The sequence below is a fragment of the Schistocerca cancellata genome, chromosome 1, assembly GCF_023864275.1.
Source record: "Schistocerca cancellata isolate TAMUIC-IGC-003103 chromosome 1, iqSchCanc2.1, whole genome shotgun sequence".
In the NCBI taxonomy this organism is placed as follows: domain Eukaryota; kingdom Metazoa; phylum Arthropoda; class Insecta; order Orthoptera; family Acrididae; genus Schistocerca; species Schistocerca cancellata.
Window position 1 is genome coordinate 478502299 of NC_064626.1, and position 26925 is coordinate 478529223.

Consider the following 26925-nt stretch of genomic DNA (forward strand, 5'->3'; position numbering starts at 1 on the left):
CGCAAATTGCTGTTTGGGCAGGCCTGCCTTAGGTATTTCAGTCATAGTGCCCGCCTTAGAAGAAGAGACCCCAGGTGATAATATGTACATGTAGTCACTCCTTCACACCATGAATTCACCAGTGAGATGAAAAATGCGGTTCTATGAGACCAAATTTAGCATAGTTTTCATCTAATGCATACACTGACATTAAATGTTATGTTGTGTTGCACAGAAGAACTAAACTTTCTCGCCATCGCCTATTCCCTAAACATAAGAATGACAGGAGATCAAATGGAAGAAACTACGTTTAGAGAAATACTAAAAGTCGTTATCCACGAATACGCTATTCAAATGAAGTACAGACGTTACCATGTATGCTTCCATTTCTTGATTTGTTATGAAAAAGTTTTCCACAGATTTTGTTTCACCATGCAAGTGATTTCTGGTCCAATGAAACACCTAATTTAACCACATCATCTGCTGAACTTTATGAAACAAAACTGATGTATTAGTGAAAGCCGACATAAATGTATTAAATTGGTAAATGTTCAGAAATTTGTAGAGGGTGTATGCGAATCAGCAGTGTTGTTGGAATGGCTAATTGGCACATAGAGGATTAATTCCTTGTACTGCCAGGATTTTTCCTCGTTAGCGGACTAGAACAGTGAGCACTCAGCCTCCTATGGACCACATGAAGAGTATCGAAACAGCACCACATATAACGAACAGCATACGTATAGAAGTTCAACGATCCAAAACTCTCACTCCAAGTAGGATCTTTCATGTCATGAAAGAAAAAAGAAATCTAACAGCAGCTGGAAGAATGGTCTTCATTGATTTCTACATTTCCTTGTTTTGGATCAGGAGGAGGAGGAGCAGATTATTGTTTAACGTCCAGTAGACAGTGAGGTCATTAGAGACGGATCACAAGCTTGAATCAGGGAAGGATGGAGAAGGGAAGCGGCTATGCCCTTTCGAAGGAACCATCCCGACATTCGCCCTAAGCGATTCAGGGAAATCACTGGAAACCTAAATCAGGGTGGCTGGACGCAGGTTTTAACCGTCGTCCTCCCAAATGCATGTCCAGAGTGCTAACCTGCTCGGTTTTTCGTTCAAAACACATCTGTGATACTCACCCTCTGAAAATGTCCAGCTAGTTAAATATTTTAAAGACGGATTTTACAGCATATAAATACTTGAATAGGTGAAATATTGCCTGTGAGAAGTGGTATCCCATCTGTAAAGAGCTAGTGTGCACGCATGTACTACTTTCAACGAATTTATGAGATGAGATTTTTGAACAAATGACACCTTCCAGAACATAATATTTGTTGGCAATATATATGGTACAGTTACTTGACGAGAACGACCATAGATTGATTGTCCCTAATTCACAACCCAAACACAGCGTTATTTAACTCATAAGGAACCTCCTCAAGCTGCTTGCACACTTGGATTTCTCAAACCAGGGCAGTACCAATGAAAACCGGAAGCATTAAAAATGCTGGAGTTAAAAATCTCGTCACGAGTTTAGAAGATTGAGCTGCTCTGAAAAAAAAAGAACTTCTTTTAGCCGTATCTTGAAAACGGTAACTTTGCGATGTTTTCTGAGTATACCTTTATTCTTAATGGTGGTACCAATGGGAAAAAGAGAGACAGTAAAAGTTCTGCAAGGTTGAGAAACGTTTTAAGGCTTGGATCATTTGTTGTCATCCTTTACATCGACAATACACATTACAAGCCCTTTCCTTATTCAGTCAACGAATGATGTTTGAGACTAATGATTATCTTCGATACCCCAAAATAAGAGCATTATTCCTTAGTGAAGTTGTTGATACGTGGAGAGGCTTACCATATTCTGTTGTACCCCATCCAGCAACAACAAGATTCTTCCCGACGAACGTCGCCTGCCTCATCTCAGTACTAACTGGCAGACAGATTGTTCTGATGAAAGCTGGAATTTACAGAAATGGGACTCTTTTATAATCTCTAATACAACAAAATTTACAGTAATTTTTTATCAAATATTCCAGATATTCGCATTCTTATTGTATATTTCTAAATTTTATCTACATTAATCATTTTATTCGTTTTCCATGGATCCTTAGTCGCTTCAGAATTCACGGAGGTGTATTCCGTCTTTGCAACAAAATAAATGATAGTTTGTTTTTTTGCCATACTTGTTTTGCTTCTTGTATTTGTAAATAAACTTCGGTGGTCAGTTCTGATGTTGTTAATCTACGTGTATTGTCCTGGAGATGTATTTAGTCGAGCTGCATATTTGAGATGGCCGGTTTTCCCGACTAAATTTATTTCATTACATCACTTCCACCTTTACCGGTGATTCTGCGTGAAAACACAGAAATTTAACACACAGAAGGAAATGTAAGTGAAATGGTGAATTTAGTCGAGAAAATTCAGAAAATGGGCCATCTGTTGTATGCAGACTGACAAAATACATTTCCAGATCGACACACCTGGATTAGCAACATCAAAATGGCCACTGTAGATGCTTGGGAAACAAAATAAGGGAAATGTGTGTGGCAAAAAAAGAACTGCCTTTCATTTAGTTGCAAACACGAAATATACGTTCATGAATTTATGCATACCACTTAGTAAAAAAGTAAATGTCAGGACAAACATTAACAGCTTAAACAAAATTTAACGACAGTACTGACAGAGGGACAAGATAAGGAATACCTTATTGCTGTAAACAGTAACTGTCTGTTTTCACACATTACAAAATCAAAAAGATGGAATACGTCAGATGGAAATGAAATCTAATGAGGCCTATCAGGTTATAGGAGTTCATATCTGATTTCGAGAGACAAAATTAAAACCACAGGAAGACTTGCACACAGGACAACAGCGTAAAATCGCTTACAGTGAACAAGTCGTGGAATGTACTTCAAGCAAGCCATCTTCATGAAAAATTACTTACGTTTGAATTCACCCACTCTTATTTGTAATGTTTCGAATGAATAAGAAAACTCTTTTCAATCCTTCACAAGCATTGGTTGATTTGAATTAACAGTAAAGAGACAAAAAAGAATGTTATGGCAGTACGGCATCTCAGTTTATCAGTTTGGTGGAAACACAAACTTAAACACTGCAGAAAGCTATTTGTTCCACTGATTTAATTGACGATTGACTTACATTAGTTCTCAGTCCATATCGACTTGGAAAAAAAATATTATTGATATGAAGGACACCATCTTCGATTGTAGAGAGTGTCATATTTAACATGTTTGCTGAACTTAGAAGCCAGCCAACACTGTTGTCAGTGACTGATCACCAGCACTGCGATCGAATAATAAAAATAGACTGTTATGGTCCTTACTGCAAACAATATGTATCCTGAGACTTATGTATATGGTCCCAACCGATGGAACGGCCCCTAATTAATCTGGTGCGATATGCACTTCAGGGTCTACCTGTTTTTGCAGCAACTACTGGCAATTGCATTCGGATCTCCGGGCGGGGACTACTCAAGAGGACGTCGTTATCAGGAGAAAGAAAACTGGCGTTCTACGGATCGGAGCGTGGAATGTCAGATCACTTAATCGGGCAGGTAGGTTAGAAAATTTAAAAAGGGAGATGGATAGGTTAAAGTTAGATATAGTGGGAATTAGTGAAGTTCGGTGGCAGGAGGAACAAGACTTTTGGTCAGGTGATTACAGGGTTATAAATACAAAATCAAATAGGGGTAATGCAGGAGTAGGTTTAATAATGAATAAAAAAATAGGCGTGCGGGTTAGCTACTACAAACAGCATAGTGAACGCATTATTGTGGCCAAGATAGACACAAAGCCCATGCCTACTACAGTAGTACAAGTTTATATGCCAACTAGCTCTGCAGATGATGAAGAAATAGATGAAATGTATGACGAGATAAAAGAAATTATTCAGGTAGTGAAGGGAGACGAAAATTTAATAGTGATGGGTGACTGGAATTCGTCAGTAGGAAAAGGGAGAGAAGGAAACATAGTAGGTGAATATGGATTGGGGGGAAGGAATGAAAGAGGAAGCCGCCTTGTAGAATTTTGCACAGAGCATAACTTAATCATAGCTAACACTTGGTTCAAGAATCATGAAAGGAGACTGTATACATGGAAGAAGCCTGGAGATACTGACAGGTTTCAGATAGATTATATAATGGTAAGACAGAGATTTAGGAACCAGGTTTTAAATTGTAAGACATTTCCTGGGGCAGATGTAGATTCTGACCACAATCTATTGGTTATGAACTGCAGATTGAAACTAAAGAAACTGCAAAAAGGTGGGAATTTAAGGAGATGGGACCTGGATAAACTGAAAGAACCAGAGGTTGTAGAGAGTTTCAGGGAGAGCATTAGGGAACAATTGACAGGAATGGGGGAAAGAAATACAGTAGAAGAAGAATGGGTAGCTCTGAGGGATGAAGTGGTGAAGGCAGCAGACGATCAAGTAGGTACAAAGACGCGGGCTAATAGAAATCCTTGGGTAACAGAAGAAATATTGAATTTAATTGATGAAAGGAGAAAATATAAAAATGCAGTAAATGAAGCAGGCAAAAAGGAATACAAACATCTCAAAAATGAAATCGACAGGAAGTGCAAAATGGCTAAGCAGGGATGGCTAGAGGACAAATGTAAGGATGTAGAGGCTTGTCTCACTAGGGGTAAGATAGATACTGCCTACAGGAAAATTAAAGAGACCTTTGGAGAGAAGAGAACCACTTGTATGAACATCAAGAGCTCAGATGGCAACCCAGTTCTAAGCAAAGAAGGGAAAGCAGAAAGGTGGAAGGAGTATATAGAGGGTTTATACAAGGGCGATGTACTTGAGGACAATATTATGGAAATGGAAGAGGATGTAGATGAAGATGAAATGGGAGATAAGATACTGCGTGATGAGTTTGACAGAGCACTGAAAGACCTGAGTCAAAACAAGGCCCCGGGAGTAGACAACATTCCATTAGAACTACTGATGGCCTCAGGAGAGCCAGTCATGACAAAACTCTACCATCTGGTGAGCACGATGTACGAGACAGGCGAAATACCCTCAGACTTTAAGAAGAATATAATAATTCCAATCCCAAAGAAAGCAGGTGTTGACAGATGTGAAAGTTACCGAACTATCAGTTTAATAAGTCACAGCTGCAAAATACTAACGCGAATTCTTTACAGACGAATGGAAAAACTGGTAGAAGCCGACCTCGGGGAAGATCAGTTTGGATTCCGTAGAAATGTTGGAACACGTGAGGCAATACTGACCTTACGACTTATCTTGGAAGAAAGATTAAGAAAAGGCAAACCTACGTTTCTAGCATTTGTAGACTTAGAGAAAGCTTTTGACAATGTTGACTGGAATACTCTCTTTCAAATTCTGAAGGTGACAGGGGTAAAATACAGGGAGCGAAAGGCTATTTACAATTTGTACAGAAACCAGATGGCAGTTATAAGAGTCGAGGGGCATGAAAGGGAAGCAGTGATTGGGAAAGGAGTGAGACAGGGTTGTAGCCTCTCCCCGATGTTATTCAATCTGTATATTGAGCAAGCAGTAAAGGAAACTAAAGAAAAATTCGGAGTAGGTATTAAAATTCATGGAGAAGAAGTAAAAACTTTGAGGTTCGCCGATGACATTGTAATTCTGTCAGACACAGCAAAGGACTTGGAAGAGCAGTTGAACGGAATGGACAGTGTCTTGAAAGGAGGATATAAGATGAACATCAACAAAAGCAAAACGAGGATAATGGAATGTAGTCAAATTAAGTCGGGTGATGCTGAGGGAATTAGATTAGGAAATGAGACACTTAAAGTAGTAAAGGAGTTTTGCTATTTAGGGAGTAAAATAACCGATGATGCTCGAAGTAGAGAGGATATAAAATGTAGACTGGCAATGGCAAGGAAAGCGTTTCTCAAGAAGAGAAATTTGTTAACATCGAATATAGATTTAGGTGTCAGGAAGTCGTTTCTGAAAGTATTTGTATGGAGTGTAGCCATGTATGGAAGTGAGACATGGACGATAACTAGTTTGGACAAGAAGAGAATAGAAGCTTTCGAAATGTGGTGCTACAGAAGAATGCTGAAGATAAGGTGGGTAGATCACGTAACTAATGAGGAGGTATTGAATAGGATTGGGGAGAAGAGAAGTTTGTGGCACAACTTGACTAGAAGAAGGGATCGGTTGGTAGGACATGTTCTGAGGCATCGAGGGATAACAAATTTAGCATTAGAGGGCAGCGTGGAGGGTAAAAATCGTAGAGGGAGACCAAGAGATGAATACACTAAGCAGATTCAGAAGGATGTAGGTTGCAGTAGGTACTGGGAGATGAAGAAGCTTGCACAGGATAGAGTAGCATGGAGAGCTGCATCAAACCAGTCTCAGGACTGAAGACCACAACAACAAACTGGCAATTGATGAGGGGCTGCCTTTATTTTAGATATACTGTACCAGTCTGATACGAAACATACTCTCTAATTGACCTGGGCAGTGCAGCTACCGTGGTGTTGTGAGAAAGGGCAGCCGGCAGCGCGAAACTCACAGTTATCGGGCGCGTCGCGGTCGAGCCTCAGCAGCGCGATGTCGTTGTCGACGTTCCTGGTGGCCTGTGGCCTGAAGTCTGGGTGCGGGATGACCTTCTCGATGCCGTAGTCATCGGCCGGCGGCGCGCAGATCTCGCCGTAACAGTCCACGTAATTGCGCTGGTCCCACTCGCCCAGCCGCACGACCCCTCTGAAACGGAGAAAGGAAATAAAAAGATAAAAAAGTGCCAATCACTGCCACTATTAAAACGAAATATCAGATACACACTGACTTGACGAAAGTCATTGGATAGCGATGTGCAGATACATAGTTGGCGGTAGTAGTCCATACACAAGGTGTAAAAGGGAAGTCCATTGGTTGAGCTGTCTTTCGCACTCAGTTGATACATGTGACAAGGTTTCGGACGTTATTATACCTGCACAACGGGAATTAACAAGCTTTGAACGTGGAGAGGTAGTTGAAGCTAGAAACATGGGACATTTCATTTCGGAAATCGTTAGGGAATTCAGTGGCCGGCCGGGGTGACCGAGCGGTTCTAGGCGCTACAGTCTGGAACCGCGCGACCGCTACGGTCGCATGTTCGAATCCTGCCTCGGGTATGGATGTGTGTGATGTCCTTAGGTTAGTTAGGTTTAAGTAGTTCTAAGTTCTAGGGGACTGATGACCTCAGAAGTTAAGTCCCATAGTGCTCAGAGCCATTTTTGAATTCAGTGTTTCAAGATCCACAGTGTCAAAAGTGTGTCGAGAAAACAAAATTTCGGGCATTACCTCTCACCAACGACAATGTAGTGGCTGACGGCCTTCACTTTAACGATCGAGAGCAACGGAGTTTGCATAGAGTTGTCAGTGCTAACAGACAAGCAACATCGTGCTAAACAACTACAGAAGTCAATGTAGGATGTATGAGGAGCGTATCCGTTCGGATAGTGCGGTGAAACTTGGCAGCAAACCGACGTGAGTGCCTTTGCTAACAGTACAACAACACTTGCAGCTCCTCTCCTGACTTGTTGCCATATCGGTTCGACTCCAGACTACTGGTGGCCCAGTCCTCACGAATCCATGTGCCCAATTATCAACAAAGCACTGTGTAAGCTGGTGTTGGATCTATAATAGTAAGGGCTGGAATGGACTGGGTCCTTTGGATGTTCGGCTTCTGGGATACCATTTGCAGCCATTCATGGACTTCATGTTCCCAAACAACGAAGACATTTTTATGGATGACAACTGCCATGTCACTGGACCACAATTATTTGCGACTGGTTTTAAGAGCCTTCTGAACAATTCGAGCCAATGACAGAGCCACGTAGATCGCCCGACGTGAATCCCATCGAACATTTATGCGGCATAATCCAGCTCAGCCAAAGTTTCCGCAGTAGACGAGGCATGGCTCAATACTTCTGCAGGAGTCTTCCATCGACTTGTTGGGTCCATGCCAGACGAGTTGCTGCACTACGGTAGGCAAAAGTTGGTGCGACACGGTATTGGGAGATATCTCATGACTTTTGTCACCTCAGTGCAAACGCCCTGCGTTTATCTACCTTTCTGTTGCATATCTAAATCGCTTGCTCTTTCTGCTGGTGCCTCTGCCTTTATTATTATCTCTCAAGCCAAATTATTATCGTACACCACTTGTCAATTTTTGCTATTTTCTTATGTATGCTGTTTTAGTTAAACACTTATTAGACATGAAAATTTGAGCTACCCACATGGAAATTTTTATACAGCCTCCAATTTCTTTAGCATCGTCGTATAATACCTCGCTGATCATTTCAGTAATGGATACACACATCCTTAAGGCTAAAAGGTTATATGCATTCCCTATATCTTCAAACAAAACTCTGAAAGAGAAATATGAATTACGGTGCTTATGTTGTCCACATCAAATGGGAGATGACAACTCATCTCTTCAGAAATGGATAAAAATTAAACGCTACTAGCAATATGTATCTAAACAGTTGCAACTCGAAAATTGCAGAATTCCTCGAAGATGTTCTCACATTAAACAGGGATTTGTTAACTTTTTGCTTCATTTACACGTTAATATGTTAGTAACATCGCTGAACAAGATCTTTGAATATTGTCAGCTATTTGTACAGTCTACAATAATGTCTGTAAAATTCATTGAAGTTGCATGTTCTTGTGAAGCTGTTTCACAATTATGGTCATAGCTACCTATGACATAAACGGCACAGAGTTGCTTTCTTTGTTGATTTACTTGCTCTTGGACGTATAATACTCTCGAAATTCTACTTTGCGAGTTAGAAAGTTCTGTATAAATGGTATAAAAATAAGTTCTTAACGAACCAGTTCAGTAGACCATTAACAGCAGTAATATAAACAGTATCGCACTATCATGAAATACGAGTAAATTGTTTTGTAGGTAGATTTTTCTGACCATGTTTCTGGAAGTGCACCTGCATGACGCCAAGCCCATGGAATGACAACACAGAACAGCTTTTATTGAATGATTTGCTCGCCATGGCACACCATACTAGGCAGATGCCCAGGATTGAAATCTCATTTTCAGCTAAAACAGCTCTAGGCCTTAGATTCGTAGAATTACATACTATCGGTCCAGGCTTCTCCAGAGAGGTTGTGATACAGACTCTAAGAACAATCACCAGCAGATCACAACGGCACTGTTTTTGCTAGAAGAACCTCTCAAAGGAGTTGAGCAAAGTTTTATGGACGTCTGATGTTATGACTTCTAGCGTTAAAAGGTTTTTTGTTTGTCTTTTCACATTTAACCAAATATAACATTGATGATGATAATTCATGGCAATGTTTGCCGACAAGATAAAGAATGCAACCTTTTAACACTAGATTGCATACTCACGGCAGTTCTCCTTGGCCGTTTTTTGGTACGACTTGGAAAGAGAGAAAAATTAATGAATGATCGACGATGCGTCGGTTCTCGATTGTGTTTAGGAGACGTACGGATTGATTGCGTGAAAATAGTTTCTCAAATGACCTCTTAACCCGGATTGCTTTCACGCAATCAGACTCTTCAATGAAATTACCTAAGGGACCTATTTGAATAATAAAAAAATTGGAAATGAATGCAAAACAGTGAAATTTTGTAAAAAAAATTGTCAGATCGTAAATTGAACACGTTAATGGTCTCCCAAATACAATCGACACACCGCGATAAAGAGCGAGCCTGTAACAAAGTTCATTTAAACATAAACATTATTTGTGGTTAATTTAAAGAAAAGAATAAGCATAGATTTTCTGTACAGTGGAGGAAAAGTATATTCCCAAAGAAGAGAGGCGTTAAACTATAAACATTACCAAATTTACAATGAATACAAAACTTACATTTTTATGTTTTTCTCATACATGGGGCAGTCCAACAATCGCTGCTTTTGTATGTGTGATATTTTGTAGAAATTAAATGTCCTGGCGTGCGCGTAAGTATTTTTTATTGTCACTAGGTTTACAAAAGCGTTTCTTTCTTGATGATAACGTGGTTTTTCACACTAAACTTGTAGCGGTGTTACACAACACGTCTTAACAAGTCGGCAACCAAACATCAAAGGTAATGAAGTACATGTTAACATATCGGCGACCAGAAGTACAACCAACTATAAAGACTCTAGAATTTTCCTAACAAATGATAAATGGTTCTTTCTTCTGTTTCGCAGCTTCTTGCTATCAAGCACTGCGGCAATGATTTTAAATATCTGCGCCCAGCGAGTCATAGTATTTAAAAGTACCTTTTAAACGCTGGCCGCGCGTCTTGGTGTAGGCGAACGTTATAAACAGATTTCGTTTTTTTTTTTTTACTCTCGTGTTGTCATGCTTAGTATCACTGCAAACTACAGCTTGGTGGCTGTCCTTTTCTCATATGCAAAATGTCTGAAATCCAATAATATCACAGACTACTTAGTAAGCCTGATGCACAAATTTATGAATAATCGTGAGTTTAGTAATCCTACATTACGCCCAGGTTATGTATCACCGTATCTCACCATTGAATGACATTTAAAGAGTTTCAAGTTTATCAGCCATTTTTGGAAACGCCATCTCAGACTCTTCACTACCACAGGAAGATACAGGTCGTGTGATCATTTGAAAAATACAAAACAATATGCTGCACTGACTGATTTTTACATGTATATCTTTATTCGTTCAAGCAGCACTTAGGAGACCGTGCAGTTTTCATATTTATGTGAAGGGGCTTACATCGCTTGTAAGGAAGTATGGTAGCTACCTGTACCTAGATTAACTTGTTGGTGACCCTGAATCTGATTTTTTTAGTGACTGTTGTTGGACTGATGTTTGTCATACATGCATTAGCTTAATGATAAATTGTCAACTATTTCATCTGGAATACTCCACATCGTACCGCTCTCATGTCCATCCCGCCCACTACAAAAATACACAGCCCTTCAAACTGTCACAGCATATGCAGGGCGCTCATCTGACGAGCCGCCTTTACACAGATCTTCCACATAACAGGCAGTCAACCAAAGTCGTGTACAAAGTGCTGTAGACTATGCCTGCATCATCACAGAGAATAGTACAGCCCCATCAAGACATCAAAAGCTGCTATAGCTGCTGAACTTAAGCGCTTCCGATGACGACACGCTGCTGGGAGCCAGTATGGAGAGGTGTACTCACAGCCTGTAGGAGCCGAGCTTCCTGCCGTTGACGCAGTGCGAGGCGGTCAGCACGTAGCGGCTGGTGATGAGCGAGCCGCCGCACCGGAACTCTAGTAGATTGCCGCCTGCAGATGGATGCACAATCGTTAAGCCCCACAGTCAACGACAGAATAGGCCTACTAAACTACAAAACGCCTATAAATTATTTCGTTAAGATATATAGCTCAAGATATTATTTGGTGGTTTCCTATTAAAGGTGCTACTCCTACCAAGGTGTTACAGGTATTTAAATTATCGAATTAAGATATGTCGATGTGTAGCAGAGGGTCTGAAATTCTACAGTACTGCTACACATTACGAAAGACCCCTTTTTTAAGATCCAGGTCAGTGGTGAATTTCTAACTAGGAATCCAAAGTTCTCAAATTAGATCCTTGGTCACTTCTAAGAGTCTTACCTGTCGCTTAACACTTATATGAGCTTCGAAAATGTTTTTAAGTGTGAAAAATGTCGAGTTGCTGCGTTTTTCAGAGACTTTAGGTGGCAACGGGCCGCTAGTAAAGCACTGTTGTGTTGAAACCAGCCTATGGGTTGATGGCAGCTTTAATTTTTTTTACTTCAATGGTGTATTAAAGCTTGCACAGTTATATCTAGTACCTGGTGGTAATAATTAAAGCGCAGCTACTTGTCGAGGTCCAGCGAGAGCTGTAATTATGGTGTGGCAGCGAAACTTGTTAGATACACTAATTCATTAATATAGAACCAATATGTGATCGAAAAAATTAGTTCAAATTTTGGCAACCAGGTGAAAATTTGGAGCTGTACATTGTTTGTATGACGGTATGACATACACGCTGTCATTGGACAGGCCATAACGTGGGTGAACAGCATGGCTATCGAAAAGAGAGACCATGTGCTGTTGGTGAAACTGCCTTATGTGAAAAGCAGCAATTATCCTTGACTGAGAGAGTCTGAGAAGAAGCCAAATACCATGAAATGGTTTAAAGAAGATGATAGTGAAATGTGAAAATGCGGGTGAGCTTGGTAGGGCACCTGGAAGAGGAAGGCATCCTATCCTGGTGCGAGCTATTGATGAGGTTGCTATTGCCATGACTGAATATAGCATGTGTGTGCCCTGAGTAGTTCCAGTGCTTGAACAGTGTCAAAAGAATTGTTCATCCCATCGTCAACAGTAAGGAATGTTTTGCTGTTTATTTTGCACTGGAACCTATACAAGATCCAGATGTTGCAGCAACTGAAACCTGACAATCTGTGGCAACATTCTGAATATGCTTTTCGATTTCTATTGCGGATCCCAGACGGGCAATATTCTATTGAGTGAGGAGACACATTTAACACAACAGGGTGAAGTGAATACACAGAACTGCCAAATCTGGAGCACTGTTAAATTGCATGTTGTACATGAAGATCCACTGAACAGGCATACGTGACTATGTGGTGTGGATTCACAAGCACCTTTAATCTTGGTCCATTCTCTGTTGAAGAGAATACATCCAGTGGGCCTGTCAGGTGCACCTTGATGTCTTCATGGTAACGAGACTTTCTTTGACAGCATGTGATTACTGCTTTGGAAGCGTGGATCTGTGTGGAAATCACTGTTTTTATGCAATATGGAGCAATATCTCATGTCCCTTGCCCAATGATAGATCTGCTTAATGAAACCTTCCACGAAAGTGTTACCTCCAGGTGTTTTTCACATGTATGACCTGGAAGATAAACTGATCTACATCCATGTGACTTTTGGCTCTGGGAATGCTTAACAGAACCAGTTTACCACAGACACTTGCGGTCTCTACCTGGTGTGATGGTCAGCATACAGAAACATGTTGCTCAGATTCCACCGGAACTGCTGTGAGCAACTGTTGATCATATCATTTTACGGATGCAGCATGTCGTCGACGACTCTGTTGCTCATACTTAACAAACTGCATAAGCCAATTTAATAATGAAATCATCTTTATGCCTTTCTTACTTGTTTAACTCTTTCTGCGACGTGCTGTTCCTAATCCAATACACATGGTAACATTCCTATACATTTTTCTTGCATTCATAGCACCAGATTAGCACTTGGTGGCCTAAATAGGAACAAATTTTTTCCAGTATCAATCAGTTCCCCATTAACACAATATAATACCTATGATGTTTAATTACCATACAATAACTACAGTCCATACCATGAGTATAGCTGCACTTTAATTATAGCCACATTGTAGAGTGCACGCGGAATAACTTACACTGTAGATGTGAAATCGGCAGGACACAATTGGGAAGAGGGTTGTAATGGAGTTTGAAGGCGTGCAGTGTAGGGGTCATGACGAACACTGGAGGGGAAGTGCAGCTCTAAACTGAAGCCTATGCTCACAGTTTTTGTAATCATTACGTGGAGTCTTTCCATGCACACACTTGCTGGTGACCATTCGGAAAGATCGATTGTCACCTCTAGTTTGGTAAGTATTTAGAAAGAATTCCGCTGGAAATACAACAAAAGCAGTAATTTATTTTATCCTGGTTATTTAATCATTTGTAACAATGAAAGAAGTGTAATGGGTGGAATTTTGAGTAAAACCTTCATTTCTCTTGTAGCCATGTTAAAATTTGCTTCTTTTGTCAAAACACAACGGAGCTCACACAGTATCATCTCACTAACTTGTTGTGCATACACAGTCGTGGTTTGTTAAGTTTACTAAGTGAGGAAGTTAGCTCAGTAGCTTATGAAAAAGCCCATCTTCAACAGAAAAAAAAATGCTGTTCCTAAACCCACAACCTTTCCCATTTCAACAGCTATCGATGGCCCTTAATAAGTACATTCTTTCTCCAAAAAGGTCTGTGGTTTGTGGAATAACACGGTAGATAATGAAGTTTTGCATGTTAACGATTTGGCAAAATACTCTCCTCTTTGTGTGCTATCATTTGTCAAAATCTCATTTCGATATCTCAAACTGTTTTTGAAATATGAGGGATGTTGTGGATATTTCATACTTGTTTTATTCCGTGCATGCAGGATCACAAATGAGTGTGCCACGTCTGATAAAGTTTCTAGAGATTGGTGACAGGCAGAGACCTCCACCAAAGTCTAAAGAAAAATTCAGTATCTTAGCTAATTTACATATGCAGCAACATGTTAATGTAGTATCCAGAATACGGAAATCGTAGCAACCGTCATCTTTCATAACAAACTTTTTCTAATTTCGCACAGTAACTGTGACCATTAACAAAATGATTAGCACATCATCATGAAGTTGACATAAGTAACGTAAAAATGAAGCTGACAATCGTTTGAGAAAGATTACAGGGCTACCTTCTCGATTCTGTCATCACAATGCATCACCGACCAGCCGACAGGGGTCAAACAGTGTCGGTCTCCCCTTCCAGGCAAATGAATGATTTCACTCTGTGTTTTGGACAAAAATTGCCCTCTGCATTTTGGCCACTGTATCCTACATGGGCCCTAATATCGGAATTACAATTACGTTGCTTGCAATACGAGGTATTGCAAAGGCATCACTAGCAATTGGAAGGTTGGCTGTTAGAGCTACATTCATCTGAAGGTATTAACAAATAACACTAGAGCAAGATGACGTTTCACACATTACCTCTTTAAAATAACTTCATTCTCAAGTCAAAGTATGTTACAAAAACGGTACTCATAATTACGAAATACGATTGTTCTGAATGATGTTGACCAATGTTTTGTAAACTACTGGCCATGTTGGAGCTATATAGCTATTACAAAGTGACCAAAGGTCAAAATCATTTGACCACAAGGATATGACAATTACTGCAGTTGTAGTCATATGTTAATGTTTTAAAGGTAGGTAGTATAGGTCTGTAGTTATTGGTATGAGTTACTGGGATGTTAGGACTTGAATCGAAAATCGTGTACACCAACTCAAGTTGAATACCCTGCTTGGACTAATTTAGATAATATTTGGTACTACGTTACACTTAATTTTGAATGTAGTGTACTAGTGCAGATGCCACTCGCTATAGTTGCCTGTAGAGCTTTGGTTCCCAGTGCAATCTAGATTTCGAATAAAACGTTGGAAAAATAACTGACAACAGCTGATCGATTCCTTGTACTACCCACAAGTTTAACTAAGAGATCGTTGGAACTCGCACTGTTTCTTGATGCTGGAAGTCTCAATGATAACTTCACTGTCATCACTGGAACTGGTTATTTTATGTTATGTTGTTGTTGTACTGCATGTGTAACAGATAACCAAATATGTCGTGATGACTTCATACAGAAGGTAAACAAATTTGCATATGGTGCCACTGATGGTTCCTGATGATGAGGCTGCGCGAAGTATCATGTCCTTCAATTATTACTTAAAACTAATCGTAGAGAATATTATCCAAATATGTTATCGAGATAAACTATGTCTGCAGAACATGGGAAATCGTTCATCTTGTCAGTGGTAAATAGAAAAGTAATAGCTACTGCCAACAATAAGGAATATGAGATTAATAAGAGTGAGCATGCAACTTACATGATGAGTACCCAAGCAGTGCCATCCAAGGGTACTGGTTGACAGCAGTCAAGTTGCCATAGGTGATGCGGTCAGAGTCGTCCAGTCCACATGTGCTCCTGCAAGGCATGAGCACACTGCATAAGGAGCAATAATCAGCTTTCCCATTGGAGGCAAGTAGATGAATAACATGATCATGATAAATACCTTCATGGATTTAGAAACTGACAAATAACTACAGCTGACAACAGACATATTCGTAAAGAATTTCGTAATTTCTACAAGTAAAGATTAACTGAGGAAGAAATTATTTCTTTGAATCAGTCGAATGAATCACCAACATTACTATATGGCTAACCATGTAAATGATGTATGGTGCATGGACCCAGTGGCAGGTAGGCTATCTAACACCTTCCAGAAGCAGCAATAATTAGATTTTCTATATCTTATATAACTGTTGACCAAAATTAGAAATTTAAAATGCCGTTGCAGTCTACTCATTAAGAGCTATAGCACTACTTAGTGGGTATGTTCAGTGCACTTGGCAGTTATATTGTTAACATTTTTCTCAAGCACACACAAGCTATAAAAAAAAGTTATATATGTATTTAAAATATCTGAAAAACTTAAATGAAAAATGAATGTCACGAAACTCATTATCATTATTTTTAAGCTTATTAATGCTATTATATCTCAATTTAATACTACCATCTTCGAAACACTGAAAATACCAAAAATCTAGAATGAGATTTCCACTCTGCAGCGGAGTGTGCACTGATATGAAACTTCCTGGCAGATTAAAACTGTGTGCTGGACCGAGACTCGAACTCGGGACCTTTGCCTTTTGCGGGCAAGTGCTCTACCAACTGAGCTACCGAAGCACGACTCACGCCCGGTACTCACAGCTTTACTTCTGCCAGTACCTCGTCTCCTACCTTCCAAACTTTACAGAAGCTCTCCTGCGAACCTTGCAGAACTAGCACTCCTGAAAGAAAGGATATTGCGGAGACATGGCTTAGCCACAGCCTGGGGGATGTTTCCAGAATGAGATTCTGTAAAGTTTGGAAGGTAGGAGACAAGGTACTGGCAGAAGTAAAGCTGTGAGTACCGGGCGTGAGTCGTGCTTCGGTAGCTCAGTTGGTAGAGCACTTGCCCGTGAAAGGCAAAGGTCCCGAGTTTGAGTCTCGGTCGGGCATACAGTTTTAATCTGCCAGGAAGTTTCACCAAAAATCTGTTTAGCAAAAATTTTAAATTTATGATCAAACTCCATACAAGTTTTTTAAGCATATCTAGTTTTTAAATATTCTTATCCAGGAAAGCAACGCAAATAATTTAATTCTAACTCACCAATCTTTTTAAACAAATTAGAAGTATTTCCATTGTTGGGCCTCTTTGGTAGACCATCCATTTATATAGAATACAAATTTATTAAACTGAAAAGTTATTAATCTTCTAAGTAAGGTCGCATATGACTAATTTGTGGGATAAATTTAAGTTTCTTCATGAAATAGCAAATATAGTGATTAATTAATTTTCATTTTTATTAATTTTATTTAAGTTCCATCTTTGTTTATAGCAATCCTGAAGACAAATCTTTCATCTACTTGGGAGTGTGTACCTAGATGTAGAAGTTAAGTAAAACAAACAAAATCTTTAATTTCTTGACAAGTAATAAATTTCTTGATTAAATCATCACATTCATCATTTTTTATTGATAGTAATAGTTTGGAAAGTTCTTCTTTGGAAACTATTTTTAAATGTTTCTTGTAATAGTTAGCTAAAATATATTTTCCACATACACAAAGAACTTGTTTATTATTATTCATATTTTTATGACATTTTAATCACACTCTGTACAAATATGTAATTGCTTATCCTTTGTGTGCATTTGTAAATAATAATTACCAACTGACTTCCCCACCTCACCTTTTTTTACAGGTTTTGGAAGCCTTCATTTATTAACATACAATTTTTATTACATTTAAATAAAATTATGCACTAGTGTCAGATAAATTTAACTCATTTTCTCCTATTCTAAATAAAACTTTGTATAAATTAATCATCTTTCTTGTTGCTACAAACTCAATACCTATACAGATAAAATATTTACATCTGAAATTTTTTACTTTTACGAGTATTTCTACTACATATTTTTATATCATTTATGAGGTGTTAGTACAATATGTGCTTCATCTGGAAGAAATTCAGATGTGTAATGAAACAGCTTTAGACACACTCTTAAGGAAATTACAACACTGCATTATTTAAAAATCTTAACTTTTATATTAAATGGAGTCAAGAAAGGTGAGAAAGAGAAATTAATTGCACCAGATTTACTGTGATTTATCAGTGGATGAAAAAAATGACTGCTGGATTTTTAAACAGGAAGAAAATTTCATAGATTTTAATTACCATTGAAAGAAGTTTAAAAAGTTATATTATATTAAATGGAGTCGATTTTAAACCTCATCTACATAAACTTAAATATAATGATAAAGAAGTTCTCATAAATATTCATAAAGAGAGTAATCATGGTTTAAAGCTCAGGATGCTGCTGAATTTTGAACTGTACAGATAAAGTAATAATGGCGATGATGGAAGCAAAACAAACTATGGTAAAAGTTCCAGATCCCCTTCTGAGGCAGAGCCAACATGTAACACAAAAAGATCCATTTTTATCAATTAATATGGTTTATATTCTTTATCATCTAACAAGAAAGAAGCAAAATTAACCAAAAATTGTGTCAACACATGAAGTTTTACCATGCAACACAAAATATGGTGGATGTAAACAACAAGAAACTATAAAATTAAATATAAAGAAAGTCAGAAATTACAACAGTTAAAAGACAAAGATAAAGAATGTTTACAACTAAGAAATAGAATTTGTGATGTAGTATAGATGAAAAAAGAACAAATTGTTTACATTGCCATATCCCAGCTTTATACCAAAAAATATTTTTAAAGTTGATGGTATATTGTCTAAAACTCGTCTTTCAGAGGATTATCTGGTTTTAAACTTGGAAAATCTGAAGAAGATAAAATATTTCATCAGAAAACATGAATATGCAGATTATAAAATAATAGAACTATAAATCATATGTTCTTTTACAAGTCTGATCTGGAAGATGGAGAGATCTCGAGAGATTGAAGAAGAGTCTCTAACTGTTCTTTCCACCAACCTGTTAGCTTCTAAAGTAGTGTCCCCAGCCCAGAAGACAGCTTGTCTGAAGTGGGTTCTTCTAGGGTGGAGGCTGCTACGCAATTAATTTGAACCTGTGATTGTGCTTTTTATGGGGTTGCCACATGGCCAAGTCAGTCTCTGTATCTACAGAGGGTAAGATCTTTAGTACTTACAATGATGGTAGGTGACACTTCTCATTAATGTTTCGTGTTTGGTTATTATTTAAATATTTACACATTTTACACTGTTTTTTACAACACTTGACACACATTTCTTAATTGTATGGTAAGTTTTCTATTCACTTCCAATATAGAGTATGACATGTCTGCCTGAAACTGAGTTATATGTATTGTTCTGATGTACATCCGAAACAGAGATACATGTCCAGCTCTGAAGAACACCCAAAACAGAGATACATGTCCAGCTCTGAAGAATGTCCAAAACAGAGTGACTAGCACAACCAAACTACCTTGTCTCCCAGGTGCGCCAAATCAACCTGAATGTGTCCAAAGCACCTTGGTTGCAATATTGTTACTCTTATCTTTATCAAAAGTACTGAAATATAATAAACAAAAAGATACACTCATAGAGTAACCATGGGAGGTCGTCATATTAAAAACTGTGTTAAAAGTATATAAAATTTATAAATAATTAATAAGAGAAGTTACGTGTTTTGGTGCATAACACCCAGATGTGCTGACCAATCAGAAACAAATTCAGCACAATTGGTGGGCTCTCATACAGGACTGGTAGATGCTGTACCATCTGTCACTTTTGGACCATATGCTAAATCACGGGTATTGAGCTGCATCAAGGTGAGCTTCTTGCAAAATAAAATAGTGGCGGCCACAGCAAGGAATATCACAGAACATATAGTTAATGTTTGTTTTGGTGTACACAGGGTTAATAAAACCAAAGAAATGTACGACATTCACTTGAGCATTCTCTCTTATTTTGTTGCGAAATTATGAGACCAATCCAATGATACTGTTGATCAAATACATTAGAAGAGGAAAAATGTTTGTGATAAAAATATGATTAAACCTGCTGTAGAATTTGCTTAAAATATTTTAACTAATATTGTTACTCTTTGTACATGGAGTCAATTGTAGAGCTCATCAACAACAAACTTACTTACAATGGTAAGCATGCATATATGATTAATGATGAAAATAATAATACTTGGTTTGAAGCAAGAGATTTAGTTGAAATATTAAATTATAAAAATAGCAATCAAGCTGTCTTTCATCACATTACAGAAAACGTAAGAAAAGGTTTGAAGGATTACAAATAGTTAACCTTACATCCCAATACAAATTTTATCAGTGAAGTTAATTAATTAATTATGTAATCAACAATTTCAAGACTGAACAGTTTTTACATCAGTTCATGAACATGGAGAATATAACATAAGAAAGGAAATTATAAATTCCTACAGAAGCCAAATAGAACACAAAAATTATTTCATAGAACGACTGCAAGAAATAAACACCAAATTGGAGGAACAACAAAGAGAATATTTGAGAAAAACAGTTATATTACAGACAATAAACAATAGAAACAGAGAAACAGATAGATTATTACCACATGATGTACCTGAGACATCAAATCACAATATAAGATTGGATTTCGTTTGTTAAGATTATTCAGTGATAACAGTGAGAGTGATTATTATGTAATTGCAATACAAAAACGTTATTTGAAAAAAAACAATGCAAAAATATTAGAGGTAATCATCCAAAATTTGAAGATATGGTAAGACTTGAATATGATCCCGTCTCAGTAAACTTGTACTAGAGAAAGACTGAATATTGTTTGTTAGCATAATTATTTTTACCTTATGAATGGTTACACACAAGAACAATTGACTACTGATATGATGCGTCTTCATCAATAAATGTGGAACTCCAAGTACTTCCTTTAAGTGTACATTTTGCATCATTTTCATAACAATTTTTACATGCATATAATAAGTGAAACTTACTAAATCTATCATTTGATTCATTGAACTCAAATTTAAAATCGTCAAATCCTTCTGACTTTACTCCATTTGTGTTTACTTTTATTTTAATATCAAAATATATTGTATCTTCTTTAATAACACAATATTCAGTATCAAAGAGTTTTCAAAATTATCAATAACTAATTCCATGTATTCAACTCCATAAAATTTTTTATGAAAGAAATTAATTTTTATCTACCCAACTATTATGTGAATTATAAAAACCCAAGCATTTAATATAAGCCTTAACTCCATTCATCATCAAGACCTTCTCCACAAAATAAATGTCAAGATATCTTGTCCTGTGTAGTACTTCTCTGTCCAATGCTTTTAATTTATATGTGATTGGAACAGAATGAATACCACCCTCAATTTCAAAAATTTCTCCGGCAAATTAACTGTTTATCCTTTTTCCAAAATTCCTTTAAATTTAATGAATTTCACTTAATCTCTTGTTTTAAATTTCGTTTATTATTACCTAAAATGACATTGGGAATATAATTTTTAGCATTCACTTTTATTTGCTTCATTTTTATGGTTGAATGTTTTGCATTATAGTATTTTTCAACTAATTTTGAGACTATATCTATCCACTTGTAATTTCCTTACAAGTCAAATTTTTTCCACATTTTTCTTTGAGTGTTCTGTTAAATCTTTATGCAACAGATACTTTTATTTCTGAAAAAGTTAAGTAATCGTTGATGTTACATTTTTTCATGAGTTCTTTAAAGTATTTATTGTAGAATTCTTTTCCATTATCTGTTTGTAGATTTCTTTGTTTTCTTACTTTGAATATTCTTTGAAAGCATAAGCCACTTTTTCATCTGTTTTACCTTTAACTGAAACAGCCAAAGACAATTTTGAAAAAAACCAGGAATTATATTTAATAAATATTGAAATCCTTCCTTTATTTTGGATATTTCCTGCAAGTTCACATAATTCATTTCTATTAGATCTGCTTGTCGTACTTCATCTATATCAAATGAAACAATACTTCCTCTTTTAAAAAAATTCTAATTGGCTTATGTGATTCATTAATAATTTCTTCACGAAAATGCAGACCATAACCTTCAAAAAATTTTTAACAAATTTACTCTCTTCAGTCATGTACTCTGTGTAAAGATCTACAGTCCTCTGTCACCCATTTTTAATTGTTGCAGGGTGAGCATTCCTTCTTTCAGTATCTGTTCTGCAATTCAAGTACCAGATAAGTTTATTCATTTACACAGATTAAAAATTGATTAAATTTTAACTTATGTCACTAAATATAATTAACTTTAAATCTACTAGTTCAGTTTCAACTGTATTTTTTAATCTTATAGTTAGAAATTTTGATTTTTGATGTATTATTGATTTCTTGCTCTTATTTATTATATATAGATTATCAGATACAGTTACTGTAATATCAAAGTAATCAAATTTCATACCTTTGTTTACATTCCTGCCAACAACACTAACTCTTTTTAGCCTGAAGTCATTATCTTAATTGTGCATGTTTTGTTCATTTCCCACCATAAAATTAAATTCAGTTATTTGTCTATCATGTACTACCTTTTCTAGTCTATTACTCCTATCTAAAGTAAATACAAGAGTTGTTTCAAGCTTTTGCTCAAGGTGTGTTAGTATATTTATCTTGATAACTCTGCATAATTTTTGTAATTATGATGTATTGTAATGATACAATTACTTAATTATGTTAAAATACTTGAGTACTCAGTTTCGCTGGTACGATTGGCTAAATTATTTTCTATGTTTTGTTTAGTATATGCCAGCATAAACACTTATTAGATCTTTTAAAGATACTAATCATCAACTTTTAATTGCTTTAGGATGGAGGATATTGGTGTTTAACGTCCCGTCGACAACGAGGTCATTAGAGACGGAGCGCAAGCTCGGGTGAGGGAAGGATGGGGAAGGAAATCGGCCGTGCCCTTTCAAAGGAACCATCCCGGCATTTGCCTGAAGCGATTTAGGGAAATCACGGAAAACCTAAATCAGGATGGCCGGAGACGGGATTGAACCGTCGTCCTCCCGAATGCGAGTAAAAATGCCACATCAGTCTTTATAAAACTGTTTCATTAAGCTTCCTATTTCTGAATCAGTTCTTGCTTGTAATTTATTTTCCTTTATTTTCCATTATCCATACTCCCTTCAGGCTGCACTCTATTTTCAAAAATATCCATTCACTAGATTTAAAATTTCATTAAACTTATGGTTATCTGGCAATAGGTTTAGCAGAAATATACACAAATTAAAATTTTCTATTCTCTAATTATTTGTGTAAGGTAACTTTTTCCCAGACAGTTAACTAGATGTTTTAGTATAGTTCCAGCAAATGAATCAATCACAAATTTTGTATCTTTACTTTTATAATGGAATCAAATTTTCTGTGTTTTATCAGTGGATGGAAAAAATACCTACTGGATTTTTAAACAGGAAAAAACATTCATAGAATTTAGTGAGTACCAAGATGATCAGCTGTATCCAGATTAACTATTCCACAGGCAGTATTTTTGCGTTTATAAGGTAGTTAATGAAGCATAAATACACCATGAAAGTGTTTAAGCTGTTGAAGTTTTAAATGCTTCCCAAGCCTTTGCATACACGAATTACTTAATGCATTAGGATATGTATCAATTATTTTTTGGAAATTTATTTGTTGGATGTCCTTTCTTCTTCAGTGCTAAATTGTGTCTGTTTTGTTCTGCTAATTCTGCATCAACGTTTTTCTTGTCCGTTATTGCCTTTGCAATAGTAGCTGCTCCATCAGATAGTGAACCAATAGTTGCTAGGTATGGTAATTCCGCTAAACATAATGGAGGAAAACCACCTTCATGTTTTGTTAGTCCTGAACGTTGTTTCTTTTTCTTAGATTACCAGTGTTTTTTACAACAGGAATATCTAGTGTCATGAGTAAATTGCAAGAGTTTTTTATCTCTCTTCCTTTGTTGCGCATCAGTAGAAAATTATCACTAACATGTAATTGATCATTACTGATTTCATTTGCAATTGCTTTCAATATAATCAATTTTGAAATTACTCATTTCTACAGTTTAAAATTTTTATAAAGTTTAATATTTTTATAAACCTCAAGTACTTTCATGAACACCCATACCTGATTGTTGTTTTCCATTCATTATTCCTCTAATTATTGTGGCTGTTTTTCACCAAGTGAAGCATCTGTAGCATACTTTCTCTCTTTAGTAGCTTAGTAAAGTTCTTTATCGGCTTGATGTCTAGATTCTAAATTTTTATTATATCTTTGTGCAATACCATGCCTTTTTCAAGCTTCATCTGGTGCATTGATAACTTTGTCGCTACATGCTAGACATTCTTCTGGTTCAGTACATGGTTCATAGTACAAAAACCTTGGTAGATGTATCTTTGGCAATGGTAAATGATTCAAAGTCCAATTGACCAACTCTTTTCCATATTCCTCATTTTACCAAAACGTGTGTGGTAAATTCACTCTGATTAAACATGGAATTCCTTTTGGATTATTGACAGTAAAATCGTTAAATTTATTTGTTGATATTTGGATTATTCCAGCTTTTTCATTCTAATAATTTTTATTTCCAGCTAATCTACCAAATTACTGTAGCCCATTAGTCATTTGGATATACACAACTGATTTTGCTATATTTTTTTAATTAAACCTTCACCTATTTTCTCACCTCCACTGGAGTTTAAATGTGCAACTCATTTTGGAAATAGATATCAACTATAATATTTTTAATATCATGTCCTTATTTGACTATTTTATTTGGATTCTTCTCAGAATACAATGCACATGAGTGGTACAAAATATCTGCATATTTTATAAATCAACAGCATCAAATTTTGTTTTCATATCTTCCATAGCAATCCTTTTTAGTTAAAAGATTCATCAGTCCATTTGTACTTCCATGTGTCCTATTACCAACAGTTAATATATCTCTATCATGTTTTACTTGTAATTTACCAACAAATTTAAATGTACCCAAGGGGCTTCATCCAAAAACTTGATCTTCACAATATATATGATATATTCTAGTGTTTGATATATTCTAGTGTTCTTTCACTTATAGATATTCTTTCAGTAATACCATCCTCTTTTTTTAATAGCCCGGTGAGCTTCACTATCTTTTTCCTTTTCTTCATATATTCTCAATACCTCTTGTATTTCTGATTCACTTTTAGAGACGCTGCAGACTTTCATATGGTTTAATTGGTGGTATATTGTGAAATTCATCAAAATAGTAGTGGTGTTAATAGAATGATATTTTCACTCTACAGCAGAGTGTGCACTGATATGAAACTTCCTGGCAGATTAAAACTGTGTGCCGGACCGAGACTCGAACTTGGGTCCCGAGGCTAAGCCATATCTCTGCAATATTCTTTCTTTCAGGAGTGCTAGTTCTGCAAGTTTCGCAGGAGAGCTTCAGAAAAGTTTGGAAGGTAGGAGACGAGGTACTGGCAGAAGTAAAGCTGTGAAGACGGGGCGTGAGTCGTGCTTGGGTAACTCAGCTGGCAGAGCACTTGCCCGCGATAGGCAAAGGTCCCGAGTCCCAGTCTTGGTCTGGCACACAGTTTTAATCTGCCAGGAAGTTTCAGTAGTGGTGTTGATGAGTGACCATGTGTTTTATTCAATAGCTTTGAAACCTTTATTCCTCTGTGCTAGTTGCGTTAATAACAGTTTGATCATCCTTTTTACTTGTTTGATACTCTGTTCTAGGTTGTTTCTTTCTTTTTTAAATTATTCTTTTAATTATGCCTTTATCACTCTTTTTTGTCTACCCTTTTTTAACAACCACTGTGTCAATATTTTTCAAACATTTATTAAAGATGAAAAACATTAGTCAAAATAATTTTAGTTGGTTAAGAAATTTATTATCTTAAGTCTCCAGTTTCCTTCTTTAGGGGGTTGTAGTAATATCTGTTATAAAAAAATTGTGTGACTTAAATTAGTGTCTTCCAGTCTAAAAATATTTAGATTATGCCTTACTAATTGTTTTGGTATTTTTGAATATGTTGTTATTGTTGTGGTCTTCAGTCCTGAGACTGGTTAGATGCAGCTCTCCATGCTACTCTATCCTGTGTAAGCTTCTTCATCTCCCAGTACCTACTGCAACCTACATCCTTCTGAATCTGCTTAGTGTATTCGTCTCTTGGTCTCCCCCTACGATTTTTCCCCTCCACGCTGCCCTCCAATACTAAACTGGTGATCCCTTGATGCCTCAGAACATGTCCAAACAACCGATCCCTTCTTCTGGTCAAGTTGTGCCACAAACTTCTCTTCTCCCCAATCCTATTCAATACTTCCTCATTAGTTATGTGATCTACCCATCTAATCTTCAGCATTCTTCTGTAGCACCACATTTCGAAAGCTTCTATTCTATTCTTGTCCAAACTATTTACCGTCCATGTTTCACTTCCATACATGGCTACACTCCATACAAATACTTTCAGAAATGACTTCCTTACACTTAAATCTATACTCGATGTTAACAAATTTCTCTTCTTCAGAAACGCTTTCCTTGCCATTGCCAGTCTACATTTAATATCCTCTCTACTTCGACCATCATCAGTTATTTTGCTCCCCAAATAGCAGAACTCCTTTACTACTTTAAGTGTCTCATTTCCTAATCTAATACCCTCAACATCACCCAACTTTATTCGACTACATTCCATTATCCTCGTTTTGTTTTTGTTAATATCCTCCCTTCAAGACACCATCGCTTCCATTCAGCTGCTCTTCCAAGTCCTTTGCTGTCTCTGACAGAATTACAATGTCATCGGCGAACCTCAGAGTTTTTATTTCTTCTCCATGGATTTTAATACCTACTCCGAATTTTTCTTTTGTTTCCTTTACTGCTTGCTCAATATACAGATTGAACAACATCGGGGAGAGGCTACAACCCTGTCTTACTCCCTTCCCAACCACTGCTTCCTTTTCATGTCCCTCGACTCTTATAACTGCCATCTGGTTTCTGTACAAATTGTAAATAGCCTTTCGCTCTCTGTATTTTACCCCTGCCACCTTTAGAATTTGAGAGAGAGTATTCCAGTCAACATTGTCAAAAGCTTTCTCTAAGTCTACAATTGCTAGAAACGTAGGTTTGCCTTTCCTTAATCTTTCTTCTAAGATAAGTTGTAAG

At 37.0% G+C, this 26925-nt stretch overlaps 1 protein-coding gene across 1 annotated transcript in view; it reads right to left on the reverse strand.

Annotated features, from left to right (window-relative positions):
• LOC126177485 (serine protease easter-like) overlaps positions 1-26925 on the reverse strand; it is a 65865-nt gene that overhangs the window by 11182 nt on the left and 27758 nt on the right. The window contains exons 3-6 of the mRNA XM_049924459.1: positions 15624-15721; positions 11134-11239; positions 6509-6699; positions 1835-1936 (exon numbers count right to left, since the gene is read on the reverse strand). Coding sequence (XP_049780416.1) covers positions 1835-1936; positions 6509-6699; positions 11134-11239; positions 15624-15721 — 497 coding nt within the window. The remainder of the gene's footprint in view (positions 1-1834; positions 1937-6508; positions 6700-11133; positions 11240-15623; positions 15722-26925) is intronic.